Source organism: Dryobates pubescens, chromosome 4, assembly GCF_014839835.1.
Source record: "Dryobates pubescens isolate bDryPub1 chromosome 4, bDryPub1.pri, whole genome shotgun sequence".
NCBI classification, from domain to species: Eukaryota; Metazoa; Chordata; class Aves; order Piciformes; family Picidae; genus Dryobates; species Dryobates pubescens.
The window spans coordinates 4,360,015-4,386,584 of NC_071615.1; the positions used below are offsets into that span (position 1 = coordinate 4,360,015).

The window sequence follows — 26,570 nt, forward strand, 5'->3', positions numbered from 1 at the left end:
GGCTTTCCCTGGTGCAGTGCCAGGCTCCAGGGTGCAATCCCAAGGCAGCCACTCCTGCTAGCCAGTAAAGAGGACAGAGCCAGGCAAAGGAGGTAGGCATTTGGTCATAGGCACCTCCTAGCCCATGGGCAGGTCAGGGTCTGAGGGGTCTGTAGAGAATTTGATCCTTCCCCCCTGACATAGGTCCACTCTCCACCTGGGACACAAGGAGCTGCAATTCAGTCATTTGAATTTGCATCTCTGGGTTTGAGCTCTCCTGGACACATCAGGAAGCCAACACATCTGGTTCCCTAAACGGGAGGAGGGTTTTTTGTCATCACCGTCATTTTTCTAGTTTCAGTCTTTGTCAGCAGCCCTTCCTCTTCCTCCCTGCTCTCTGAAATAGCAGAAGCTGCACTCTCCTCCCCAGATGCCTCTCACATGTTGTTGCAGCACCCAGTGCTTCTCCCCAGCCACCAGCTCTGTGTAGCAAAGGTCAGAGCCCCCACGGAAAGGACCGAGTGTCCAAGCTCAGGGGGTGGTTGTCTTGGTGGCCTGATGCAGATACATGTGGGCTGTGGTTGGCACTGGTACCCTTTGGATGTGTGCCAGGCCCTGCCAGGTTGAAAAATGTCCTTCCCACTACTCACCTCTATGTGCCATCCCACCCAGAGGCTGGGATGGAGAGTGGACCCTGCAATCCCTTCTGAAAACATCACAGTCCCTTTATCCACTAAGGTGACAGGGTAGGTGACAGCCTTGTGACTTCAGTGAAACAGAGCCAAGAGGAGAAAATGGTGGTGCAAAGACTGAGTCAAATACTCAGCCATGGAGGAAGGACATGGTTTGGATCCCATCACTGCAAGCCTCAGCTCTCAAACCCTTTTCCTTGACCAAAGCCAGAGCTCCTCCTTGACAAATCCCTCTAAGGTCCCTGGAGATCTCCTTGGGGTAGAGCTCGTCCATCAGCAGTTCCAGGAGCCAGGCATGATGCCCATCCCATTGTGTCCCATTGCTACCCACCACCATTTCACCTGGAGGCGAAACTGCTCACGGTGGTTGGAGGCAGCACTGTCTTCAGCACCTCTTGCCCTCCCCACTGGATGGTGGCTGCCCAGGCAGAGCGTCCTGGGCTGGCTGCCTGCTGGGAAGGGGCTGTGCTGTCTCTGGGCTTGGCTCATCTTCCTCCTGGGTAAAGATGATTTGTGCTTTTGTGTGCCTGGGAAAGGTCAGCCAGGGCTGGGCTGAGCAGATGGCTGGAAGTAGCTGCAAGGTTCCTGACACTGCTGCTCTCATTGTTTTCTTGTCTTTCGAGCTTTTTCTGCCTCTTTTGGTGCCAGTTGCCATCTGACCCCCAACTGGACCACATCTAGGACCCAACCTGTAGGACAACTGTTTTCAAGGCTGATAAGGACAGCAGATGTGGGCATGGGAAGGTTTGTATGCTGCCAACACTTGACTACACCTCCTCCTGCTGATAAGTCTCAATTAAAAATGGTAGAAAAGCAAAGCTACAGAGTCCCTGCTGTCCTCATGAAAGCTGCCAAGAGCCAGCAGAAGTCCACTGCAGGGATGTACCCGTGTCTGGCTGCTTCTTGAACCCCAGAGCATTCCCCAAATCTTGCAGCTCACCTCCCTCCTTCCCCCCAGCTTCAGGTTTTCCTCTCCTCCACATCTTCTCCCAGCCCAGCTGCAGGCACACGACTGCGGCTCCAGCCCACGCATTGGTCCCCAGGGGGAGGAATCCAGGCTTTGATACAGGAGCGTGTCCTGCCTCTGCCATGCTCAGGCCTGTTGCCACACAGCCTCCCTGGCCAAGGAGTTGGCACAAAGCTTGCAGGGGAGAGCTTCAGCAGGCACTGGTCGTGCTGCTACTTGTGCACATAGCTGGGTGCAGGAGCAGAGCACACTGCCAAGCTGCAGCCCCTCTAGTGATGTTCCTCCTCCTCCCCTTGTGTTTTGGGGCAGTAAATCATTCAACACAGCAGAAGAGCCACTCAGACTGCAGAAAGCTGGCTCTTGGAGACTAACCTCACCTGAGATGCTGCTGGGAAACACTTGTGAATTGGCAAGAATGAGGCAGGGGGGTGGATGGAGGAGGCTTCAGCAATGCTGACACCAGTCCTCAGGAAGCAGGAATTCAGCATCAAACTGAGCAGGGAGAATTCACTTGTGTCCCTCCTCCTGCTGAGGATCTGTCACTGCCTTAGCTCACAGCCAGAGACCACCATGAAAGGCAAGGCGGTGCACCCACAGGCTGACTCTGAGGAGCATGGTGAGGCCCAGTGCCAGCTCTCCTCCTTCCCTATTAAGCAACATGAAGAGGGAGACAGATGTCTCCCTGGGGAGTTTGGAAGGTATCACCAAGGAGCAAGATAAATCAGGTCCCTGCATATAATGGGGCAATTATTTACAGATGATCAAATATTGGCTCTAGGAACCCCTGGCAATCAACACCAGCCCATGCCAGGTCGTGTGTTTGCCTTCTGCCTGGTACCTCATAGTGCTGAACAGGAGTGATGGGTGAGGACCAGAACCAGCCCTGCCCATCACCACTTTCCAGCTGCAGCCACTGGTGAGGGCAGTGGAATCTGTTCTGACGTAGCTTCACCGTCTTCTTGCCAGGAAACTGAGCAAGAAGTGATGAAGTCATGGCCCACAATGAGTGGATAACAGTGCAGCAGGGATGAGCACAGACTGGCTGGGGTGTGCTGGCTGCAGTGATGTTTGTGTGCAGCATGAGGAGCTGCCTGAGCCCTGATAGATACAACCGGAGCTCAGTTACTGTCTCACGCCTTTCACCTCTGCAGGATCCTGGCTTGGTTTCTGGAGCCTGACCATCCCCCTGACATGAGTAGCAGCAAGGTGGCAGCAAGCAGTGCCTGCTGGGGATGCCCATATAAGAGCAAACTCGAGCTGCAGATCACAAAGGAAACCCTCCTCTGTGCTTTACTCATCTGACCTGGCAGTGCTGGAGCTGATAATGCTGATTTCCTTTTAAGCAGAGTCTAGTCATAAATAAAATAAACCAGGCGTGCTTTTTCTTTCCACTGCCTCACCTTTCATCCCAGCTCCTCAAAGCTGTGTGAAAGGGAAGTCCTGAGCAGTAAGCAGGAGCTGTATCAGGGCAGCAGCAGCTCCGGGCTTGATTTCAGTTGCACTTGCCAGTTCATGGCTCTGGCGTGGGATGGGATCATCTCCTTTCACCAGGGTGAGGGGAGAGGGCAAGGAGCAGCAGAGATCTTCCTCACAGGGTCACATTCACAGCAGTTCCCTGGAACACACCAGGCTCCTTCTCAGACTTCACAGCCAACCTGCATAAAAGCAAAATTTCATACTCAGCAGCTGCCCAGACGGCTGCTGGGGGGAGAGGACCTGCCCTCTCTTTCCCCAGCCCCAGTGCCTAACTGGGAGGTGATGGGACATGCTAACAAGCAGCCAAGAATGGAAAAGCTGAGAAATACAGCAGCCCCCAGAAGCCACCAGTGCTGAGGCCGTTCCCAGTGGCTCATTAGTGGAGCTGACACTCCAGCAAGGTGCATGAAGCTCCATCAACACCAGGCAGCATGTGCTGGGGTGGGTGTCAGCTTCTTCCCCTTTCTCTTCCCCCCTTACAGGGTGTGATGTTTTCTTTCCTTGTTCTGCAATGAGCTGCTTGGGGAAGTTTCAGCTGAGGACCTGTGAGGGTTTCCTTCTGCAAGCACATGGCTAAGTCTCCTTAAAAGCAGATATGAGAGGTGCAGGCTGAAGGGCTGATCCCCTCACAGAGAAGCAGTGGATGTTGCATCAGGCTCTTCTCGATTTAGCCCCGTGTGTGATTTTTCTGGTGATTATCATTTGTCTCAGGGATTTACCTGGAGTCTCCAGCCCTCTTCTGGCCGGTCCCATAAAGCACAGCAGGCTGAGAGTGCAGAAATACTGAGATATCACAGCCTGTTGCACCAAGCTTTAACTCAAAAGGGTTGCATCTGTAAACAGATCTTTTCTTTCCAGCACTAAGCCTGGAGGAGCATTCATACCATCAAGCCCTGGTATCACAGAATGGTGAGGACTGGAAGGGACCCTCTGGAGGATCATCCAACCCCCTGACAAAGCAGGCATGCCTAGCTCAGGTTGCAAAGAAACACGTCCAGGCAGGCTTCAAAAGTCTCCAGAGAGGAAGACTTCGTGGCACAGAGATGGCTGCTCTCTGGATTCTGTTTGTAGACAGCAGCACTGGGAAGAGAACTCAAGCAGATCAAGCAGGAGCAGGGTGCTAACACAGAGCTGTAAGTCTGGGAACTCAGGTGAGGTGGCATCAACATTCCCACAGCAGCACAGATGGAGCAGAGGGCTGACTCCTGGTTCCACAGAGGAGTTTCAGGAATTCCCTGGAGGAACTGAAATGGCTGTGGAGGAGGTATAAAACTGCCTAGAGGAGGTATAAAGCCTGCCAAGCAAGAGATAAGCAAGTCTGGAGAAGCCCTCCACGGAGGCATATGCTGGGGAAATGGCAAACCCCGATTTGGCCCAGTGGGGGAAGGCTCTGAGAGACATATCTGAATTTGGGGTAATGCAGAGGTGCTCTCTGAGAAGGAGTTGAGCCTGCCTGGAGCATACAGCCAGTGGACAATGCCTGGGAGGCTCTGCTTGCACCTGGGCTATTGTTCCATGGTATGTTGTTTGTTTTTTTCTGCAAAGCTATTGTCCTAAAACAAAGAGCAGGGGGTTTTAGTCAAGCCAGCAAGCCACTCTGGCTCCAGGGATGGAGGAAAAGGCCTGAGTCCTTGGGCTAGAGGAGGGAGTCTTGGTGCTCCCCCAGGAGAAGTGGTGGGGATGTTCAAAGCAAAAAAAGCAGGAGAATTTGCAGTGATATCATTTCCAGCCTCACTAGTGGCCAGCCCAGCCTGGCTGGTTGTTAGATCTCACCACTAAAAATACATCATTTTGTAGCTTCAGCTTCAATTATTCCATAAAGCTGCAGGTCTGGAAGCTCCTAGATTAATCCCAAGAGAATGAGTGGAGGGTAAGTCCAAGAGGAGTCTAGCTCTGGCTGCATCCCTGTGGCAGGCATTAGGGTACCAAAAATAATAGCAAAGCAGCTTTGCATATGCAAGTCCACATGTGGCTGTGGGCCAGGAGCACTGGGCTGGCTTGTTTGCAGGGGTGTATTCAAGGAATGTGAGCAACAAATGGCTTGTGAGGAGGAGGTTCTTCACCATGAGAGTGGTGAGGCACTGGCATGGGTTGTCTAGGGAAGTGCTTGGGGCGCCATCCCTGGAGGTGTTTAAGCCCAGGCTGGATGAGGCTCTGGCCAGCCTGATCTAGTGTGAGGTGTCCCTGCCCATGGCAGGGGGGTTGGAACTAGATGATCCTTGTGGTCCCTTCCAACCCTGACTGATACTATACCACCAGACCTCAAGGAGGTCTATCCTGCTGAGGTTCAGAGGATGCTCTCCACATGTGTGTGATTAAGTGTACAGGTGAATATTCCTAGCAGCCAGGGCTGTGAATAACGTCTGTGGACAGAAATGGCAACATAATGCAGGCTTGGGCACAGTCAGGTCTATGTGCTGATGTTCCTGGTTGGTAGCACAGGGCAGATATTAGACAACACTTACCAGCATGTGGAGAGTACACCTGGAGCAGTACCCAAAGGCTCAGTTCACATCAGGGTTTGACAGTCAACCATGGGAGGGACACCTCTTTGTACACGAGCTGACAGGAAAACCTGAGCAGGTATCAGAAGCCAGAGCACGATGTGGTGGTTGAACTGCAGAGCCAGGCAGTGCAACAAGTTGAAAATCATGTGTGATCTGTGGAGGAGAGAGCTGTGTTCAGGTCCTGAAAGCCCAGGCTGTGCCTTTGGAGACCTCTAGAGACTACTGGAAATCATCACACATCCAAAGACCTGCCAGGGTAGTCCAGGGAAGCCTTGGATGAAAATTCCTGTGGGAAGAGTGGTGCTGAGCATCTCTGCCCCTTTGTGAGCAGCAGGAAAAAGACTTCAGGGTGAACAAGCAAGAGCAGCACATGGATAACAACAGCTAAAGGAAAGGTGCAAGCTCTGATGGTTGTATGACCAAATGGCTGACAAATGCATAAGCAGTCTGCTAATGCATCCCCTGCAGTTAACCAAGGCAGCAGTTCATCATCTCCTTTCCTAAGCCAGACTCCCTCCACCTCAGCCTGTATCTGCCTTTTCTCTACCCTGGTGGAACATAATCAAGGTGTTCAGGGTTTTTCCATCCATTACCAGGCCATAACTTTTCCCTCTCATGAAGAGCTAGCCCCCCAGTGCTGCCTCCAACACCTGGAATTTTAAACATATTTCCTAGCCCTTCCCTCCTTACTAACCTGACATGCTCTGATGGCTCCTGAGCAGGAGAGAAGTGAAGGTGCCCCTGACAAAACCAGCCGGTATTTGAGCACCATTTACTGGTGAAACACATGTATTTGCATCTTTCCCCAGCAGTCTCTCTCTTGCTGAAACACCAACAGGAAGCAAATCCTCAAGTTTTGGGAAGCACTGAGCATCTCAGACGTTGCTGTCCCCAAATCTGGATCAGTTTAAATTCCCCTTCCTTCCACCAGAGCTTTTCCATTTCTCCAAACCTACCTCCACTGGCTCTTTTTGTTGTCCTCTGGGGATCCCTGTAAGCTCCCAGCACTGCCTGTCCTGTTGCAGCTTTTCACAGCAGGGCAGCAAATTCCATGCCTGTTGCTGTTGGTGGCAGCAGCAGAGGCTGTTGTGGGAACTGGAATGAGACTCATCACGGCCTGGACATCTCCCTGTCGAGACAGGTTGCATGCACTTGGTTTTACTAGACAAAATGAAAGGCTACAGAAGCTTCTCCAGGGACCATGACTCATGCTGGCTCCTGCATCATATGGGTGAGATGCAGCCCCTGGGCACAGAAAGGAGCCAGCATTTGTTCTTTGCTAGGCAAGGTCACCTGCTATCCCATCCCAACCTGCCCTGTGGTGCCCAAGCCTTCCCCTGATTTCATTACCATAATTATGATAATCTTGGCACACTAACTGAGCTTGCAGCTCTCTCCTATGTGCAGGACTGCAGCACAGGATGGTTTTCCCACAGCCATGGGCGGGTGTCCCCACAGCAGCCCCTTGTCCCCACAGTCCCTTGCCTGCCTGGCAGGAGAAACAAGCAGGCAGAGATGATTTAAGGGGTGAAAACACAACTTTGGATTCAGGCCATAAGTAGGGGAGACACAGGGCTGATTAGATTGGAGAAGGCAGAGTCCAGCATCTTACAGCAGCCCAAGGAGAAGTGGGTGGGATGCCCCTGCTCCTGCCACAACCACCTCTGTACCTCTGCTGCCGGCTCACAGCTCCCTTGCACGTCCCAATGCTGCCATCTGTAGCACAGAGCTCCAAGGAGAGCACGGCAGAGCTCAGCTCCACAAGGTTTGGATCTGTAGAAGTCCAAAGGGGCAAATCCCAGTTTGGGACTTGGGTTTTCCAGCCCCAGGAGAGGCTGTTGGCTTCTCTGTCTGCTGGATTACATTTTTAACAGTCTGCCAAAGGCACCAGAGCCTGGGATAGTGGCTCCCATCCTACTTATCTGTGGGAAACAGATGAACACATTGAATGACACCAGCACTGCAGGCCATGCAGCGAGGAGGCTTTAACCACAACAGCCATGGATTCCCACAGGGCCATCCAGGGAGCACCACAGCCTCCCATGCATGTAGAGGTGGGGCCAGCATCTCATTTTAGTGCACGTCCCTTGGAGAGAGGGATGATGAGCAGCCATCCCTCCCTTCCCCAGCTCAGCCTCACCCTGCCACACGTCAGCACATGCTGGCCGGCAGTATGAGAGCCCCCAGCAATGAAACTGGTTCATCACTACCCATTTCTTGGGGCCTTTCCATGACAGGAAATATCAGACAAAGGCTCCATCACTCTGCTTCCAAATCCCTGTATTGTCCCCAGCGGAGAAGGGAAGCCAGGCTGGGGTGTGCTGAGCTCAGCACAGCACCACTCAGCCCCGTGAGCCCTGGGTGCCATGAGGTGGAAAAGTGGCTGTGACAGAGCTGGCATCAGCTTGTTTCAGGCCAGGCTCTGACCCACAAAGAGTGACCAAAAAAGAAAATGGAGAAAAAAGTCATCTCAGATGGTCAGGGTGAAGCTGAGCCCCAGCAAGAGCCATCATTTCTCCTCTGTCACCTCTCTTGGCTCTGGACCTTGCCACAGATGGGAGTCCTCATATCTCCCCCAGATTTGGAAGCCCCTATCTTTCCTTTGGACATTAATCACATCTGCCCCTCCCAGATCAGAGCCTGAATGACTATGTGCCCCATCACCCCCTCACATGAGCTCCATCACGTCAGAGCTCAGGACTGCCTGCTGCTAGGGCTGGATCAAGCCTTACCTCACGCATGAGCAGGTTGACCCTGCTGGGCAGGCTGAGGGATTTGCTGCTCCCATCTCCTGTTGTGTCACACAGCTTGCTCTGAAAGGAGACCTCAGCCCACTGTCCATGCTAATCCCTGCACACGTGGGGCCCTGGCCAGCAGCCTCTATATAGAGCCCTCTGCCCATGCCCCTAGGGCGGCTCTGCGGCACAGAGGCAGGCAAGAGGGATGGTGCTGCAGGTAAGTGCTGGGGACAGGAGCCAGCACAGCCTGGTCTGGCTGATGGCTGCTGGTATGGGGCCAGGCAGTGGATGAAGTGACACAAGAAAGGGCAAGAAAGATAGAAATCCTGGAGGACATGGGGGATGCTGCTTGTGGTGCTGCTCCTTGATGATCTTGGAGGTCCTTTTGCAACTGAAACAATTCTGTGATTCCTCTGTTTCAGTTCTGTCCAGGCTGAGAGGTTCATGGCCTTCAATAAAAAGCTAACAGGACAGACCTTTTGTCTCAGTTACACTAGGGCTGGTCTGGGGTAACTCTGCCTTGATGGCAGCACTGCTGACTAGAAGGGTTTAAGTGAAACCAAAATCCACCCAGTGTTTTAGCAGAGAAGATCTGGGGTTTGCTACCCATCTGGCAGCAAAAAGGCAACTGATGCTTCTGTGGTGTGGCTTTGCTGGGGTTGTTGTAATGATGAGAAGCTAAAAGTCAAAGCTAACCTGGGTGCTGCCATCTCCATTCTGGTGAAACCACATTGTCAGCTCCATCAGCCCTCTGTGTTTCACAGCAAGAAACACTGATGTGGGTCAGAGCCTTTGAACGATCATGCATCAGCCCCCAAAGCTGCTCATCAAAAGCAGCCAAGATGTTGGCCACTGTCATGTCTCAGCTGCTGCCCAAAACTGTGCATACCACAAAAAAATGCACTGGAAAGGGGAAATCATGGCAGAGAAGGAAACAGGAGAGTGAAAGGGATGAGCTATGGGGAGGGAAAACAAGGCATGGAGCTGGCAGTGGAGATGCCAGGGCTAGAGAGATTTGTTTTTCCAGGGTGAGCAAGGAGTTTAAAAGCAGGAGATGCTCAGAAATGCAAGATCATTAGAGTGCTAAAAAGGGTGGGGTGAAATGGCAAGCAGTTCTTATTAAAATGTGTTATTTAACAAAACTATGAATTATTCAGAAAGGAACATTTACCAGCTCATTTTATGCAAGTTTAACCTTGGAGATGGGGGGGAGTGGCTGGAACAGGGGATCAAGCAGAAGCTCATGGGAAGAGTCACCTATGTAATGCTGGATGAGCTGGATGCCACCTTACACCCATCCCTTGATCAAGCCTTGTCTTTCAAATCCTGCTCCAAAGTTTTCTGCTTCAGATTTTTGTGTTGCCCAGGTGGGGTGAAGGAACAGAGCAGCTTTGTGCTCTGTCAGGGGTGAAAGCAGTCAGGCTTTTTAATCAGAGCCCTGGCATTCTCCTCTAAATTGATACAAAAACGAAGTTGCTAAACCACCTAGTTGATGAGGTGGGATTTGCTGCCCCTGAGGTCTTTTTTGTAATGAGCTGCGTGGGATCAGGGAGGGGAAAAAAGAGCATTATAAAATCTGAGAGAGAGAGAGAGAGAGAATTACCTCAGTCCTCAAGTTTACTTAGGGGTGAGAAAAAGGCTGGAGCAGAGAGAGTGTGCCTGTGAGACAAGTGGGGAGAAAGGAGAAGATGAGAGGGTGAGAAAAATGGAGGTGAAAAGGAATGAGTGGGAGCCATGCACCTCTCCCATCTTCACCCTCACCTCCTCCCTGGCAGTTCGAGGCCCTGTACCCTGAGGGGATGTGTCCCGGCTGGAGCATCGTGGTCAAGGGTGAAACCAGTTCCAGCACAAGCATGTAAGGAGAATAGTCCACTTGTATCTCTCCTGGCTCACAAGAGCCATCAAGCATCACTCCATGGCTCTCCACTTCTTTCTCTCACTGTTTTAGGTTTGAAATTAATTTGCTCTGTGATCCTGGAGACCAAATTGCTCTCCACTTTAACCCTCGCTTCTCCAGCTCCAGAATCATCTGCAACTCCTTTCTTGCCAACAACTGGGGGAAGGAAGAGGTTAATAAAATCTTCCCCTTCCAAGCAAAGGAGCCATTCCAGGTAACCCTGTGCCACCCTACTGTGTCCTTGGGTGGGAGAGGTGTCAGTACTGCACCCAATAACATCTCCCCTCTGGCTCTGTCTTCTGTTTCTGTTGTATCCTGATTTGCTGCTGATTTTCACCCAACTCTGGCACAGACATGCAGAACTCCAGCAGCAATCCCAGGATGCTGCATTTGTTTTCAGCTGAGGCTTTGTCTTATCACTAGCTTCTGCTGCCATGAAGAACTCAGCTGTTCTCTCCTTTTCCCAAAATGGGGGTGAGCAGAGAGAGAGACTGTGTGTGTTTGTGTGTGTGTGTCAGCTCTGGCAGGATTTGAAGTGGGTTGCAGAGGCACTCACTGGCACAAGAGCAACAAGATCCAGCGACGATGTGTGCCCACACGGTGAACCTAATATAGTCTCCTTTTCAGGTTGAAATCTACTCTGACCAGGACTGTTTCCACATTTTCATTGATGAAAACAAGATCTTGCAGTACAAGCATCGGCAGAAGAAGCTTTCATCCATCACCAAGCTGCAGATTCTCAATGACATTGCCATTTCTTCAGTGGAAATCACCAAACGAGGCCTTTAGTGGAGACCAGAGTTGGGACAGTCTTGCAGACCATTCCTCCTTAAGCTCTTGATCCAGCTGGACACAATCTTCTCCCCTTCTCCACGCCATCACCAGCCAGAGAGATAGCCACTCATGTGTCCTGGTAGTAGAAGAGATGGTCATTAAGGCAGCACCCAACCATGTCACTAACTAGAGCCCAGACCGCTGAAGTCCTTCTGCCCCTATGCCTTACATCACACAATGGGATTTGTCTCATTACTGTTGAGTAGCCTGATAGATCAGGTCTGCTTTGAGTAGTCTGGACACTCAAATATTACCCTAGAAGTTGTGTTTGCCCAAGAGCAGTCTGGGAATTAGTGCCAGTCCTGAGGTGAAGGATGCAATGGGTGTGGATATTAGGGATGGGAAGGCACATTTCTCTCCAGGAGCTGGGTAAAAATGCTACCATGTTTGCCACTAAAACCAAACAAGGAAATCCCTGCTGAGATGTCCCTTACTGGGCAGATCACCCAAGTTATTCATTCCAGACAAACAACCACTAAAGGGCTGGTGGCTGAGCAGGAGGCAGCAGGCTGACAGTGGCTTTTTCTCAGCACTGAAGGGCTAACATGAAGTGAAGGTCCTGTGCTTGTAAGTCACGGTGAGAAGAGTCAACTTGCAAGATATTTCCCAAGATCCCTTTCACCAACCAAGAGATGTTTGCTCAGCCTGAGTCCCACCAACACAGAGCCTCAGAGTGAAGCAGTGGGTCAGAAAAGGGTAAAAGCTTAGTGACATATAAAAGCACACAGGCCCTTCATCATGCACCAAAAATGCAGCTGGACTCCAAACAAAAAGGATCTGAGGAAATCAGGGTCTAGAAATGATGATAAGTTCAGAATGAACAAAGTGCCATTATTTCAGGGGACAGTCTCTGGCTTTTCTCTTCACTCTGATTTCTTGTTTTCTTTTCTGCTTTGTTGCAGATGTCTTTCAAAAGCCAAAGCAATTCAACTGCCCCTTGAACCCCTTTCTCTTTTCCACCCTCTTCCTTAGAGCATAACCAATCTTTGACTCCTTGACCAGGCCACAGCAGGTTAAAAGATGTTATTTTTGGTTATAATTATGTGCATCATAAGGAGCCTCACGTCACAGTATTCAAGCTAAGCAGGAACTCGCTCAAAAACTGCAATTACAGCTGCCCCCAAATCACTCCTTTGTTCCTCAGATGTAAGACAGACCACATTCCTGATGCAAAAGGCAAAAAGGATCCTGCCTTGCCAGCCCTTTCCATCAGAAATCACTTGGCAAGAAGTCAGCCCTGATCCACCCTTCCCTTTGGGTGAGGCCTCTGAAGGTCACGGCTTTGCTCCAGCCTTTTCTCAGTGCTCAAGCTGGCCATTCCCAGCTCTTCCCTCTATTGGTAGCTTCCAGGACTGATGAGGAAGAGGTGACTCTGTAGCCAACCACAACACATGATGCCACAAAAAGCTGACATTTATGAGTCTTCTAAAAAGTTTATCATGCTTATCCAGACCATAAAGAACATTAACTGGAAACTACTCTGTTCCCATAGCAAAGAAGACAACAGGAACACAAAATGGTCCTAAATGGTACCTCCTCCCTCCAGATAGAACAGAAAATACAGTTTGGAAGTGGCCACAATCTTAGCTGCAAGTCAGAAAGGTTGGAGAGGTGGGACTTCATCTAGCCTGGAATAAATTTTCCTATGTGAAGTGAGAAAAGCCCAGCAACAGTCCAGACAGCAGGTTTTACTGTGTTAAGAGTAGGACTCAAGCACATGTGCCTCACTAGACAATGGGAATCATTCTCTCAGCAGCCAAGTGGTGGAGAGCCTAAGCAGCTTCTGCTCCACCACCACCATTTTTGCACCCATCCCGGAGCCAGGGGCAAGACCCTCAACCAGCCAAGACACCACACAGAGGAGCTCAGCCCCAGTAAGGAACCCAGCCAGCACCCGTGGATGATATTGGAGCAGTCATCAATTCTGGTCCTAACAACCGGGGGGCCACCAGGCCCCCCGGCCTTTGTTGTCACCACCACCATCACCCGGTGTGCACCACAGGGACTCACCAGCGATGAGAGGAGGATCCTCCAGCCCAGATGGGCTCAGCTTAGAGCTTCTGCCTTTCCTGGGCTGGATTAAAAGGGGGAGTGGGTGGGGAGGGCAAAGTGACTGCACCTGGGGTGGGAGGAGCCTCCAACAGAGCCCAGGTGCTCTGGGATTGTCAGGCTGGACATTAGGAAAAAAATATTCACAGCAAGCATGGTCAGGCTTTGGAATGTGCTGCCCAGGGGGGCAGTTGAGTCACTGACCCTGGATGTGTTTAAAGGTCGTTTAGACACGGTGCTTGGGAACATGCTTTAGGGGTAGGATAGGGCTCTCAGTTGGACTTGGTGATCCTGAGGGTCTTTTCCAACCTGAATGTTTCTGTGATTCTGTGAAATGTCACCACCAGGACAAGAGGGTTGGCTCAATTTCTGTTTGTCTTGGTGTGATTTAGGGAGTGAAGAAACTTTACTCTTATGCCCATCCCTTCAGTAAAAGAGGCACAAGCCCAGACAAAATCAGGCCTGCTGGGATCATTGTGTCACATCTGATAACACTGACCTGTGTGTGAGAGAAATTGTTCTTTTATTTGTGCTTCTTTGGGGGTTGGTGGAGACAGATCACTTGTCATGGAAGAAAAGTGCTGAAATGATTTATGGGGGGAACTCTTTGCAGTTCTGTGGCCACAAACTCCACTGACAGCCACTGCTGAAGAAACACCACGATCCTCCAGAAGTGAGTATAAACGACCACAGACAAAAAGGGCAAACCATATTTCAAGCACAAGTAAAGAGATGCCACAAAAGATCAGGCAGCAGCAGAGCTTATGCCCTGACTCCCAAACATGCTCCCTCCAGCTTCTGCCAGCAGCTGATCTCACTCCATTACCATCTGCACCGAGAGATCCCAATCTCCCCTGACACGTCCACAGCATTGCTGCTGCCCTCAGGATTTTATCTGCTGTCTCCTCCAGCCAAAACACTCCCAAGGGCAAAGGGGTCTTCAGAGCAAGAGAGATCTAGGGAGCTACAGAACATCTCTGGAAGGAAAACTCCAGGGCTGTTTGTTTATAGCTGTTTTGCACAGTTTTATGAGAAACAAGAGATGCCCTCTAAGTGCTCACATTTGCCCCTTAAGGAGGGATCCAGAGGGAAGCAAAGCCCCACAGTTATGACAGTCGATTAAACTCTCAGGAGGAAGTCTGGCATGTCAGACTTGCATACAGGCAGTGCACACTGCTGTGGAGGTGATGAAAGGGAACAAATCTGTCTTTCTTCCAAATTCTAACCAGCCTTCCTATCAATGAGCTGGCATTTGAAACCAGGGAGGGAGCTGATGGTGATGAGCTCCTCCTGCCCAGGGGTATTTTTTGAAGAGCTGAAGGCCTTTTGAAGGGGAAGGAGCAGAGGCAGCTGGGGTTACATCTCTGGGAGGGACTAGCATTTCATTGCCCAACCTAAAGACCAATCTCAATATTTTTGCTGCAGCCAAATGCAGCAGAAGAGAAGGGTTGAAATGCTTCCAGAGAGAGAAATTACTGCAGGATGGGATCAGGACAGTCCTGGAGAGGATCTGCTTACAAAGCAGCAGCAACTCCCTTTAAAAGCTTACACAATGTGGGGAGGGATTGCCTCTCAGGAGGCAAAGCCGATAGAGTTGGTGACCTCCCACATGGGCTCTCCCTTTCCCACCGATTCTCCTCATTTAGGCTGGATCTGCAGAGCTCAGTGAAATGCTCTAGCTCGTTCCCAGATCAATGAGGGGGAAATCAAGCTTGTAATCCTCGGTGCTTGGGCTGTGCCAGGACTGCCAGAGTCAAGGTCCCCTGTGGCTGTGACATAGCGCTGCAGATCTCCTGCAGAGCATCTGCCGATGCATGATCAGAGAGCTCTCCTTGGTGTCAGTGACACCGCTGACAATCACCACATATCCCAGCAGCAAGCACCGGCGATTTCCTCACAGGCTGGTGAGCATACGGCTCCCACGTCAGCTACAGTCACGTCTCATCAGCAGAGCACCGGAGTGAGTGATGCTGTCTCTGCCGGACTTAGCAAGGGACAGCTGAAAATCGGCCACTGAGTCCTGCCCTGAGAAAGGACCTTTAAAAAGGGCAAAGAGTTGCTGACAATGCAAGTGAGAAAAAACGTCTAGGAAAGCACACACACACACACAAAGAGAAAGTTTTGCATGTTGCACCTGCCTCGTACTCACTTTCTGACTTCATGCCTTTTTTACCTCCTGTGACTCTTCCTCTGAACAAGAGCTCACAGAAACCCACCAAACTTGGACGCTGAAGGTTCAGCTAAGGGCAGTTGTTAACCATTTAACTGACAGTTCCCTTTCTCCTACCTTTTCAATGTCCCCTGAGCATCTCCTGATAGACAATAGCTGAGGCACAACAGGCTGGATGTTAGGAAGAAGCTCTTCACAGAAAGAGAGATTGGCCATTGGAATGGGCTGTCCAGGGAGGTGGTGGAATCACCACCCCTGGAGGTGTTTAGGAAGAGACTGGATGGGGCACTTGGTGCCATGGTTTAGTTGATTAGATGGTGTTGGGTGACAGGTTGGACTTGATGATCTCAAAGGCATTTTCCAACCTGGTTCATTCTATTCTCTCCACTGACCCTAAGCAAGTGGGTTGTGGTGCAGCTCAGTGATCATGGACCCATGTCTATGGCATCTTTATTTCTCACTTTCCCCAAGGCCTCCACTTACCCAATGCCAGAGCTAGAAGTGCAGACCTTATCAGCAATGAATTTCCTCCATGCATCTCTGAGCTTTTATCTAGGAGGTTGCTTATTCAACAGTGTGCCCTGTCAAACTCTTTAAATGCTCAGCAGTCACAGGTGTTTGCTGGCAGGACTGAGGAACATGAAAGGCAAACGTTCAGCCTTTTTCTGAGAAGTATGTGGAAAGGGGGGAAAAAAAGACCAACACAAAAACCCAAACCAAACAAAAAAAACCCCAAACACAAAACCCACCCAAACAAACAAAAAACTACCCAAAAAAAACCCCAAAATAGGAGGAGAGGAACAACTCCCAGTTCTGGCCGGGAAAAGGCAGTTCTGAGGTACCAGGCAGCCCCCCCAGCTTGCAGCTAGGAAGGAGTTTCTGCTGGAAAGCAGGGGGATGGCTCTTTTATTGCATTTAAACAGAGCTATGTTAAGCCATTTTGACTCACAACATCTCCATCCAGAGCCAGCTCAGAGGGGAAAGCACACCTCCCAGCCCTGATCTTGCATGCGTGGCAGCAGGTGCTGGCTGCAGACACTAAATGCCAGCTGGAGAGGGATTATTTTCTGAAAGAAAGGATCTGCTGTAGAGATTGAAGAATTGGGAGCTGATGGTATCACTTTATTTGGCAGTTGGGTTATTGTGTCTCACTTCTGCCTAAGGAAAGGGTGACAGAAATTAACCTGATGCCCAAATTTACTGGCCCTCTAGTTCTGCAGCCTGTTCAAGATCCTCTTGCCAAAGCTAGATGCAATCTATTATGCTGTCTCTTCAGGCTATATGAACGTAGACAACCAAATCTCTGACTTTACTGGAGCACAAAGCAACAGCCTACGAAGACCAGGATGCTTTCTCTGCACCATCACACCATTGTAAGGCTCTCTGGGTCTCATAAAACATTTTAAAACCATAGAGATCCAAGTAAACTGTAACAGGAAGTACCATAGCACCCTTAGGTAGGTGACAAAACCAAGGCATGTGGAGGAAAGGAAAAAAGCAGAAAGAGGAGGAGGGAACTGGATGCATTTGCAGCTCATGGCCTGGCCATGTAGCCTGTGGGTGGGTTTGGCTGGGACATTTCATGATCTACCAAATGTTTACCCAAGCCTTAATGAGCTAACAGGCTCCATGATGAATCCCTCTACAGCCTGCAGCACAGCACAGGTCACAGATGAGCCAGCTCCTTGCTTTAAATGAGGAGCCAGGGCTGTTGAGCAGCTCATTAGCCCAAGGAGTTTTCCATCTATCCATACACAGATAACATTACCGTGGTCTCAGCAACTCATCAGCATTTTTCTAGCTTGTTTCATGCTCCAGTTCAGACAGCAAAGAGCCACCAACACCCCTTCATTTCCTTCCCTTTCCTTGATACACCACCCGCCCAAAAAAAGGCATAGCAGTTGCGGTGGGATTTACAGCACAAAGAGCTTGCTGGTTTCAAAAACTGGGGGTAAAACCAAGAGGCAGCTATTCCACCTGCCAGCCTCTGCCTTTGCACTGAACTCCAGCCATTGTCAGCTTTCATTTGTTGAAGCTGCTCTGTGCTGTGAACATACACTGCAAACAGAAAGACAGACGTGCTTGGTGGTGATGAGAGGGCAGCGACTGTACTTCCAGTAAATTGCCTGAGACTTTCCATCTGAGTTGCTGCACAGAGAGGTGAGGCACTATTACTAGACAGAAAAGGTTTGCAACCAATTCTGACAATTTACCAACCTCTCACGGTGTCTACCTGACTGATTTCCTACAATTTTAGTTATGGAGATTCTTCCTCTAAAAGCTGCCCAAAAAATAAATAACAGATGACAGATTATTTTTCGTATGCTGTCAAAACATTAGAGTAGGCTGCTGGAGACTGTTCAGACCCACAGTGACATCTCTGACTCCCAGTTGAATCCACAGAGCAGAAATCCTAAGGATTTCCTGATAAGAATTAGAGGATAAGAAGTATAGGAGAGATTGTTTCGAACACATAGCACTTGATCGTCAAGCCCTTGATGCAAACATGCTCAAATTCTAATCCTTATGTGCAACCTGATCCCAGGTGTATCTGCTCTAGGGCAGCTACAAGCAAAGCATCACCTAGGCTAAGAATAAATCATTCGGCTCAAAAAGACAAACTCCCTCCTACTGTATTCCCTACAATTTTTATCTCCACCCTGGCGCTAGCAGAGCTGTCCTGAGAGCGCTTTTTCTGAGAGCCTTTCCTTCCTGCATTCCCCCTCTACAGCTGGGAAGAGGCAGTGGCAAATTTAAAGCCTTTGTCAGACTTCCCCCAGATGGCAATGAACTGATGGAACACAGAAGGCTTTGTCATGTAAAAAGCCCTTTATTAGCCTGATGCACCTGGGTGTAGAGCCCCAGGAAAGCAAGATTGTCATGCAAATCTGACAGTGTGCAGGTAGGACGGAGACTGACTGCCCGAGCAGCCCCTGCTCCTAACACTGTTTCATCTGCCTCCTTTCTCAGTAGTATCTGTGGAGAACTGCTTGGACTACTGGAGTTACAATAGGATAAGCCCCACAAGCCCAGTCAGATGCCCAGATCTCCTCAATTACCAATCTGTCTGGTGTGGCCTTGGCTTTTGTTCTGGTTCTAATCATTTCTCCCAAGAGCTGGTTGTGCCTGTATGGTTCAAGAGAGTGAGACAACCACAGAAAACATGGACACGGAGGAAATTCCACCATTCCTTCAACCCATCTTGGGTCACAGCTCAAGGGAGAGGAGGGCTGGGTGCAGGCAGTGTTAGATGGTTGCCCTGTCAGCTGCCACCTCTGCTAAGCCCTGGCTTCGCTCACCTTCTCTAGAGCTTGACTTAGATGATGGTCAGTGTCCCTTAAAAATGTGTGCAGTGAATTTGGGAACTACCGCACTGATTTCTCCTTTTAAAACCCTTTTTTTGTTTGTTTGTTTTGTTTTCTTTTTTTCGTGGACATCTCCAGGACATCTCCATTTAGTGTCTCTCCTTGCAATGAAACAGGATGAAATCCCCTTGGTGTGGTTCTGCTTTTAAGCAGGGTCCCTGCAGGAGCACATTCAGCCCTGTGTGTTTCCCAGCCTGCTCCTCGCCTGCCCTTCTGCACAAACCAAAAAAAACCCAAACCCCAAAGATATCTGAAAGACAGACTTTTCAGTCACACTAATGCCAAAAGGGTGTTTCATTGTTCTTGGGAGAGTGAGCATTGTATCAGACAAATTCTTCTGCAGCAGATTATCTTTTTACTTCAGCCACTACATTTCCGGAGCACTCAATCTAAGAGGCTTCCAATAAAAAGGACAGAAGATAAAGAATTTGGCACATATCTGCTTATGAAAAGGGATATCAGTAAATATTCTCAGGCATAAAAACGCACACATTCTCCATTTAAAATCCTCCAAAGGACATTTGGAATAGCTTAAATGTTTCGTTCTTTGACTGGGAGGGAGGAATGGTGGGAGAAGAAAGGTTTTCGCTCTCGTAAAAGTAATTACAAACAGCAAACACCAAATCCCAGATGGTTTTTTATTTGTTTTGTGATTTTATTTTCAAAGAATCTGAAGTGCTCTTGGCATCTTCTGCGTATTATCTTCGACTGCGCACAGCACTGGCCTCTTATCTCCTCTTGGATTCACAGCCGCGTCAATGAGCTGACATCAGCAGCCACCACGCTGGAGCTATGCTGAGGACCTGGGCTCCAGAAATAGCTCCTGTTGCCCCCAGACCAGCGGTGTTGGAGCAGCGCTGGCACAGGGACAGAGCAGCCACCAGCAGAGGGAGTGGCAAAGCCAGCTCAAAGGTCCCCCAAACTGATGGCACCCAGGAACTGGGGAGTTTTGCTGCTAAGTCAGAGATCTGTTAAGAAAACATCCCAGAGAAGGACGGACACCTTGTTTGGGCCAATAAAAGAGAGCAAATGGTGATACTGTTACTCTCTCCTGATGGGAAAAGAAAGACCCAGAGAGCAGGTTTCAGTATTGCTCTGGGTTATGTCAGGCATTAGAAATGCTCACCCAGACCTGCCTGGAAGTTCTGGGGCCTGGGACAGGTGAAGTATCACTGCAGCTGTGTGACAGCCAGCTTATGCTGGGAGGTTGTGCTGAGACAGCTGTGCTAAATTTACCCCACGCTGGGACTCTCATGTGCAGTGGGCAGCGCAGGTTTGGGCAGATTCTGGCAAAGCCCCACAGTGGCTGATTCACTCCTCTCAGGTCAGTTTTTCACAGCCACAACTCCAGTGAGACCAGTGGGCTATTTCTGTATGGTCACAGTCCAGTCCATTATCCCTGCTGGTGAAGGATGGCTCTTCTCTCCAGTGGGTTTAATTTAGCTTCCACTTCAGAGCTGTTCCGTAATAGGGGAACCAAGGTGAAAACTGCATGGCATTTGTTTTTGTTGGAGATTCCCCATCTTATCTGGTGACTCTGAACTTATTAGAACCAATGGACTCCTTACAATCAATGCCCTTGTCCTCTTTATTGACTGTACACAGCATATAGATTTGTCATTTGTTGTTAGAGATGACTTGGCATTTGTGAGTTGTGTCAATGGATGCAAAGCAGATTCATTCTAATTACATCGAACCACTGATCAACTTAGTAGTCTAGTCTAGTGTTTTAAGCTCTAAAGGTTCCTTAGCAGTAAATCATGAGGGTTACAAATAAAGTACACAGGGGAGGAAAAGGGAAGTTAATTGTATTTATTATCTTGAACATGTGTGAGGTAGCTACCTGCCCAAATTACATTCAAAGAGCCCTGGCACATTTCTTCACTCTCTTCTCTTGTATCCTGTTAATACTCTACTAAAGCTGTTGACTTAAACACCTCTGCTCTTTTGTTTTCTGTGTGTAATGGCAGGTCTGCTTTAAGGAGGCCAGGCAGTGACTGGCAAGGGCTTGGATGCCCAGAGGTTTCCAATTGCTACCTTCCACCCTGGCCTCTGCTGTTGCCTGTTTGTGACAGATCTATTTGCTTGTGGAGCAGCTGTGAAATTGCAGCAGGTTTTAGGTATCCATGAGAGTATCTGTGCATTTCACTGCATAGAATAATGTGCACCTTGAGCTCTGGGCAACACGCTGTAATTAGTTTGTGGAAGTTGTTTTTCTCTGAAGATCTATAAATACACATACATAAAACTACAAGGGAATAAGCAGTCACACGCTTAAGGCAAATGCATTCTAATGCAGGAGAGCTTTAGATGCTGATCACATTCCCCCTCCCCAAATGTGCTCCCTCTGCTAATCTTTCTTTCATTTCACGTCAGGCTGCCTAAAAATATTTACCTTTTCCTCTCACATAAGTAGACAAAAATGGATGGAGAATTTCCTGCCGAAATCAAGGGCACTCACCATTCAGTGACAAACAGCCTCTACCTGGGCTCTATTTGTTCCCTTACCTTCTCAGAGAAGGCAAAGAAAGAAAATAAAAAAATTAACACCTCAGGCAGAGGTATCAGTTCCTCTTGTCAAGCATTTCCCCCTGTGATTCACTGAGCTCTTCCCATCAAACCTTCATTTTACAAACCAAACTCATTTCCCAGACAAAGCTCTTCAACTTTTTCGATTTAGTTTTTCCATGACCCGTTCTTCCCATTCCAACAATTCAAGAGAAAACACAAAAAAAGATAGGGTTCCTTCTGGAGTGCTCTTTGCTCGTCCACCAGTTAACCATTGGCGTGCCAGTCTCTGCTGGAAAGCACGTAAGGAGAGTGGATTTGATGTCAGAGCAGAAGTAAGTACTGAAGTGCCTGGGTACCTCCCTGTCTTGATGTAGCTGAGCCCAGGAGAGGACGAAGAGATGAGAACATCTGAAAGAGTCTGGTGAAGTGTGTGCGCTTCTCTGTCTGCCCAGACCCTGCCTGGTCCCTGCCCAGATCCTGCCTGGTCCATACCCAGACTTTTCCGGTTCTCTGCCCCCTCCCTGCCCGCTCCTGCCCGGCTCCGTGGAGCTGTCCTTTCAGCACCACGGCCGCGGCGGCCGGGCACTGACAGACCGTGGGGTGCAGTTGGCACGGCTCGGCTCAGCTGGGCCCGGCTTGGCACGGCTCGGCTCAGCCCTTGTCAAGGCTCGGCCCCAGCCAACACTTCCGGCAGAGCCCGAGGGTGGTCCTCTCCTGGACAGGGCAAGAGGGGGGAACCTGAACGTGCAAAGCATGTGTGTGGGCACATGGGGGTGCGTGAGGATGCGAAGTGGGTGCAGAGGTTGAGCCGAACCTGCTTATGAGGGGAGGGTGGGAGCGGGACGTGTCGGGAGGACATGCATCAGTGCGGGGGATGCGGGGGATGAGTGTGCAGAGGAAAGGTCCTGCATGCCTGTGCAGCGTGCCCGTGTGTGCACAGAATGAGAGCAGGGTGTGCGGGGCACCTGCGGAAAGGTGCGCGGGTGGGTTCTGAACAGAGTGTGGGAGTGCGGGGTGTGGGGGGGTGGGTCATAGAAACGTGAGAGTGTGTTGGATGGGAAGGTAGGGACGGAGGCTCTGTCGGGGGCCTGCATGCGGGGCTGCGGGCAACTACGTGGGAGTGTTTGGGGGTGGTGGGACTAAGGGCTGCAGAGAGGGCTGTGTGTGTGAGGGACTGTGTGTGCGGGTGCGGGGCTGTGTGCGTGTGCGGGGCGCAGGGGCCATGCGTGGGGTGGGCTCCGGGCTCTGAGTGCCGCGGGTGCGTGGGTGCGTGTGCCGGCGGGTCCTGCGCTGCCGGCACACGGCAGTGCCGCCCGCGGGAGGAGCTCGGCCCGGCGCTGGCCGCCTTCCGCCCGGTGAGTGCCGCTGCACCGCGCCGCGGGACCGGGGGAGAATCGGGGCGGGAACGGGGAACTGGGGGGGCCGAGGAGCGGCCAGGGAGCGGGGTCCGACAGCGCGGCTAAGGGGTGCGCAACTTTCCCGGGCGGGAGAGGGGGAAGTCGCGGCGGGCCGCGACAGAAGCTGCTCTTTCTGGGTGTGGGGGGCACCGCGGCCCCTTTCCCCTCTCTTCCCCCGGAGGTGCCATGTCTCTGCGGCCGGGCACGGAGCTCCCTGTCCGGGGCGCTGCCGCGGAGCCGCGCTGCCCAGCCCGCCCTTCCTGGCTCTACCGGCCGCCTCTCAACTAAGTTGCCGAGGAGCCATTTACGACCCGGTACCTTCGCCAAAGAGGGGAGAACCTGGCGGGGATTCCGCGCTCATTCCTCCTCTCTGCACCCTCTCTTGCAGGAGCGGCTGGTCCCAGTAAACATGCCAGGAGTACTCAAGGCAGGGCGGCAGGCTCTGCCCTATTAGTCCGAGGTGCTCGCGGGGCTCAGCCATGAATTCCTCCCCCACCATCCCCGGAGCTCCCCGCGGCCCTCTGCAGCTCTGGCAGGAGGAGAACCAGACTCAAGGTGGGCTTTGGAATGGGAGCCAGGAGCTGGGCTGGGAAGAGCTGGAGAAAATGCTCTTCCTCTTTGTGAAGGAGCCTGTCACCATCAGCCTCACAGCAATGTACCTGGTGTCCTTTGTGGTGGGCTTCGTGGGCAACATCATGTCCATCAAGGTGCTCACCCGGAAGCGCCAGAGTCGGGCATCCAGCCTGAGTGCCACCCGCAGCCTCCTCATCAACCTGGCGGTGTGCGACCTCATGGTGGTGTGTGTGTGCATGCCCATTACTGTGGGCAACCTCATCTACAAAGCCTGGGTGTATGGGGACTTCCTCTGCCGTGCAGTGCCCTTCATCCAGGCAGTTTCTGTCTCCGCCAGCGTGCTCAGCCTGACCGTCATCAGTGTGAACCGCTACTACAGCGTGCACAATCCACTCAATGCCCGCTCTTTCTTCACCCAGAAGAGGATCCTCAGCACTATCCTGGTGGTGTGGTTGCTGTCCTCAGGGATATGCATGCCCCTCATCTTCATGAATAAACGTGATGAGATTGGGGTGGTCGAGGGCTTGCCTCTGGTGTTTTCCATCTGCAGGGAGATTTGGCCCCAGGAGAGGCTCAAGCAAGCCTATAACTTTCTGCTCTTCTGTGCCCTCTACTGCCTGCCGGTCCTGTTCAACATGGTCATTTGCTTCCTGACGGTGCGCCGGCTGTGGAGCCGCAGCAGTCAGCTGAAAGAGAGCACTGCCCTGAACAGGTCCCTGCCAGCATCCAGGCTGAAGATCCGGAAGAAGGTAGCGCAGATGGTGGTGGCCCTGGTCCTGCTGTTTGCAATCTCCTGGCTGCCTGTCTACCTGATGGACATCTGGATTGATTTCAACATCCCCAAATCTTTGCAGGATGTGACTCCTTCTCCTTGGATCCTGCAGCTCAGACCTTTTGCCCAGTGGCTTGGCCTCACCAATTCCAGCCTCAACCCTATATGCTACTGCTTTGTCGGGAATCTCTACAGGTCAGCCAAGGAAATGAAGAGCAAATACCACCAAAGGATGGTCTCCCTCTTTAACTTCTCTCTCTCTGAAGGGACAGCCCATTCCTCGGTCCCAGAACTGCTCTCTTACCAGAGTTCAACGGAGCCTGCAAAGAAAAGATCCTCTGCCACCCCCACCACAGGCAGGCAATGCCAACAAGGTCATGGCCGCAAGAACAAGTGTGGGTGCTTGAACACCTGCCAGCATCCACCTCTGAACACTGTCTCTAGTGAGAACACTTCCTTGTAATTCTGCTCAGGAAGTGCACCTCTTACTCTCATCTGCATCTAAAGACTCTTTGGAGGTCATTCTGACCAGATATGCTAATGATGGGAAAAGCCCCTTCCTTCCAACCACTCCCACCACCAGTTGAAAAATACTGAGACAGGGAAAGAAGCAAGAGAGAAAAAGATTATGTATTTTAACTCAGATCAAGTTTTAAGACTAATCATATTTACTGAGGACAACTGGATGTGTAGCCTGTTGCCCAGTCAACAGTCAGGTAATTAGATAGATCAACTTCCCAGCAGTGAGCCCTCCCTGCAGCTCCATCTCTGAGTGCAGAGATGCTGTTTGGATACAGCAACAATTTGACTGCTTGCTGCTGCTCACCCTGTGCTGATGAGGAGCAGCGATAAGAGGCACTCTCTGCTCCAAATCCATCAGTTGTAGTTGCAAGCAGTGAAGAAATGCTAGAAACAGCGTCGTGAAAAGTAATATCAGTGGAGAATTTCACACACTTTCCCACTTGAGATTTCACTGTCTGATCTTATTGTTTCGCTCCTCCACGCAAATAAATTCTCCTCATGTGAAGAGGCAGTGCCAGAAGTCCTAAAGCAGCCTTCACCACTGCATGTTTGAGAATTCTGAAGAGATGATATGGCCTCAGAGGTGATTCAGGAAATGCATCAGGGAAATATTCCTTGGACATCATCTCTTTCTTACAGCTATGTTCCTGCGAGTGGAGTGGAAAGGACTGGACACTTGTTAGCGTGATTTGCAATTGAAAAACTGAACCTTTGCTCAGCTGTGTCTGTACCAAACAAAGTCAATGGCATGTGAAAACAAAAATAGAAAGTGGTTTGTAGCTAATAGAATCAGAATCAGCTAATGCAATGCTATTTGTCTGGGAAGGAGAGAATCAAAGTGCTTGCTTATCCTGAGGAGCAGAAGTAGGTTAAAACCTGTTTCTTCCATCATCTCCTTTAAAGGAGGCTTTGATAAATAAATTGTTTGTTTTTATTAGGTTGGCATCAAAAGGCCTCGCTAAGGCTTGAGAATTCTATTGTGCTGAGCGCTGGATCTGCATTCAGAAAGAAAGGAAAGCTTTCTCCCAAAGATCTGAGAGAAAACACATCAGGCCAGGCAACAGGTGGGAGGAAAAAAATACAACAAAGACCCAAAAAGGCAGGAATGAAGCTGGACATCAGTCCCTTCCCCATGAGGGGATGCACACCATCTCCTGATAGCAGATGAGCCCATGCCCTGGTTACTGGTGTACCAGTGCCTGGCATCCTGTCCTCTTGGCCAGCTCCAGGAGGAGTGCAGCAGCCTTCCTCAGGAAGGATTTTGCATTTAATGGCACTCAGATTTTTGATGACTGGAGACTTTTAAAATTGCTGAACAAGGGAATGATGCTCTGGGATACATAAGTTCCAAATAATATCCTCCTGCCTTCTAGGGAGCCTTTTGCTCCCAAAGAAAGAGATGAAAAATAGCCATTCAAGCCAACAGCATTCCCACCTCTGTGATCATCACTCAGTAGCATTTTATGTAAACAATAATCTGCCCAGAAAACAAAAGATTCCTCCTTAACAGGCAGCACCATGTGCAATATGTATTCTCTTTTTGTGTGAAGGAGAAAGAAATTACAAGTTCCCAGATTTACTTTGGGTGAGAAATGGCTTTTATGTGTGCTGGGAAATGAGAGCATCTGCATTTTGCAGGTGATATAGGAGTGTACCTGCTGCCTGATCTTTAGTAGCTGTACAGAAAAGCCAGTGGAGATTATATTGCCACCTTCAAGGCATATTTTTAGGGCTGACAATATAAGTCAGGCTGAGGAGCATTAAAGGCTTGCTCCTAATGCCTGCTGACTCCAGGTCCTCCACCTCAAGAGCAGATGTGACAATACTGAAACTTCCTTACGTTGCCCTGACCAATGTATTTAATCCTGCCCTGGACAAACAGCAGTGGAAGGACCATGCAGATGCCAGACCAGCTACATCCCATGTGGTGGCCAGGATGAAATGATGCAATCAAAGGTACAAGAAATCCATGTTTTTAAATATCCCAGAAGAGGACCTTTTTTTCTCTCAGTTCATGATCAGATGCATGGGTCCTGCCCTGAAAGTCTCTACACCCTCCACAGAGGCAGAAATACCAGGGACTCGGTGTTCTCCTGAAGGTGCCTGTGCCTTCCCCCCCGA

At 50.4% G+C, this 26,570-nt stretch overlaps 3 protein-coding genes across 3 annotated transcripts in view; all 3 read left to right on the top strand.

Moving 5' to 3' along the window:
• TTYH3 (tweety family member 3) overlaps nt 1–11,532 on the top strand; it is a 174,720-nt gene extending 163,188 nt beyond the window's left edge. The window contains exon 16 of the transcript XR_008463189.1: nt 11,514–11,532. The gene's annotated coding sequence lies outside the window, so the exon portion shown is untranslated. The remainder of the gene's footprint in view (nt 1–11,513) is intronic.
• On the top strand, nt 8,565–11,045 carry GRIFIN (galectin-related inter-fiber protein). The gene is made up of 4 exons (XM_009897745.2): nt 8,565–8,576; nt 10,135–10,214; nt 10,308–10,470; nt 10,884–11,045. The coding sequence occupies exons 1-4, from the start codon at nt 8,565–8,567 to the stop codon at nt 11,043–11,045; spliced, it is 417 nt and encodes a 138-aa protein (XP_009896047.2).
• An 11,529-nt stretch (nt 11,533–23,061) lies between the features above and the next one.
• Nucleotides 23,062–24,390, top strand: LOC104297755 (galanin receptor type 1). Its single transcript, XM_009897756.2, has one exon. It carries the CDS (start codon nt 23,062–23,064, stop codon nt 24,388–24,390), a length of 1,329 nt encoding a protein of 442 aa, XP_009896058.1.
• The last annotated feature ends 2,180 nt before the right edge of the window (nt 24,391–26,570 follow it).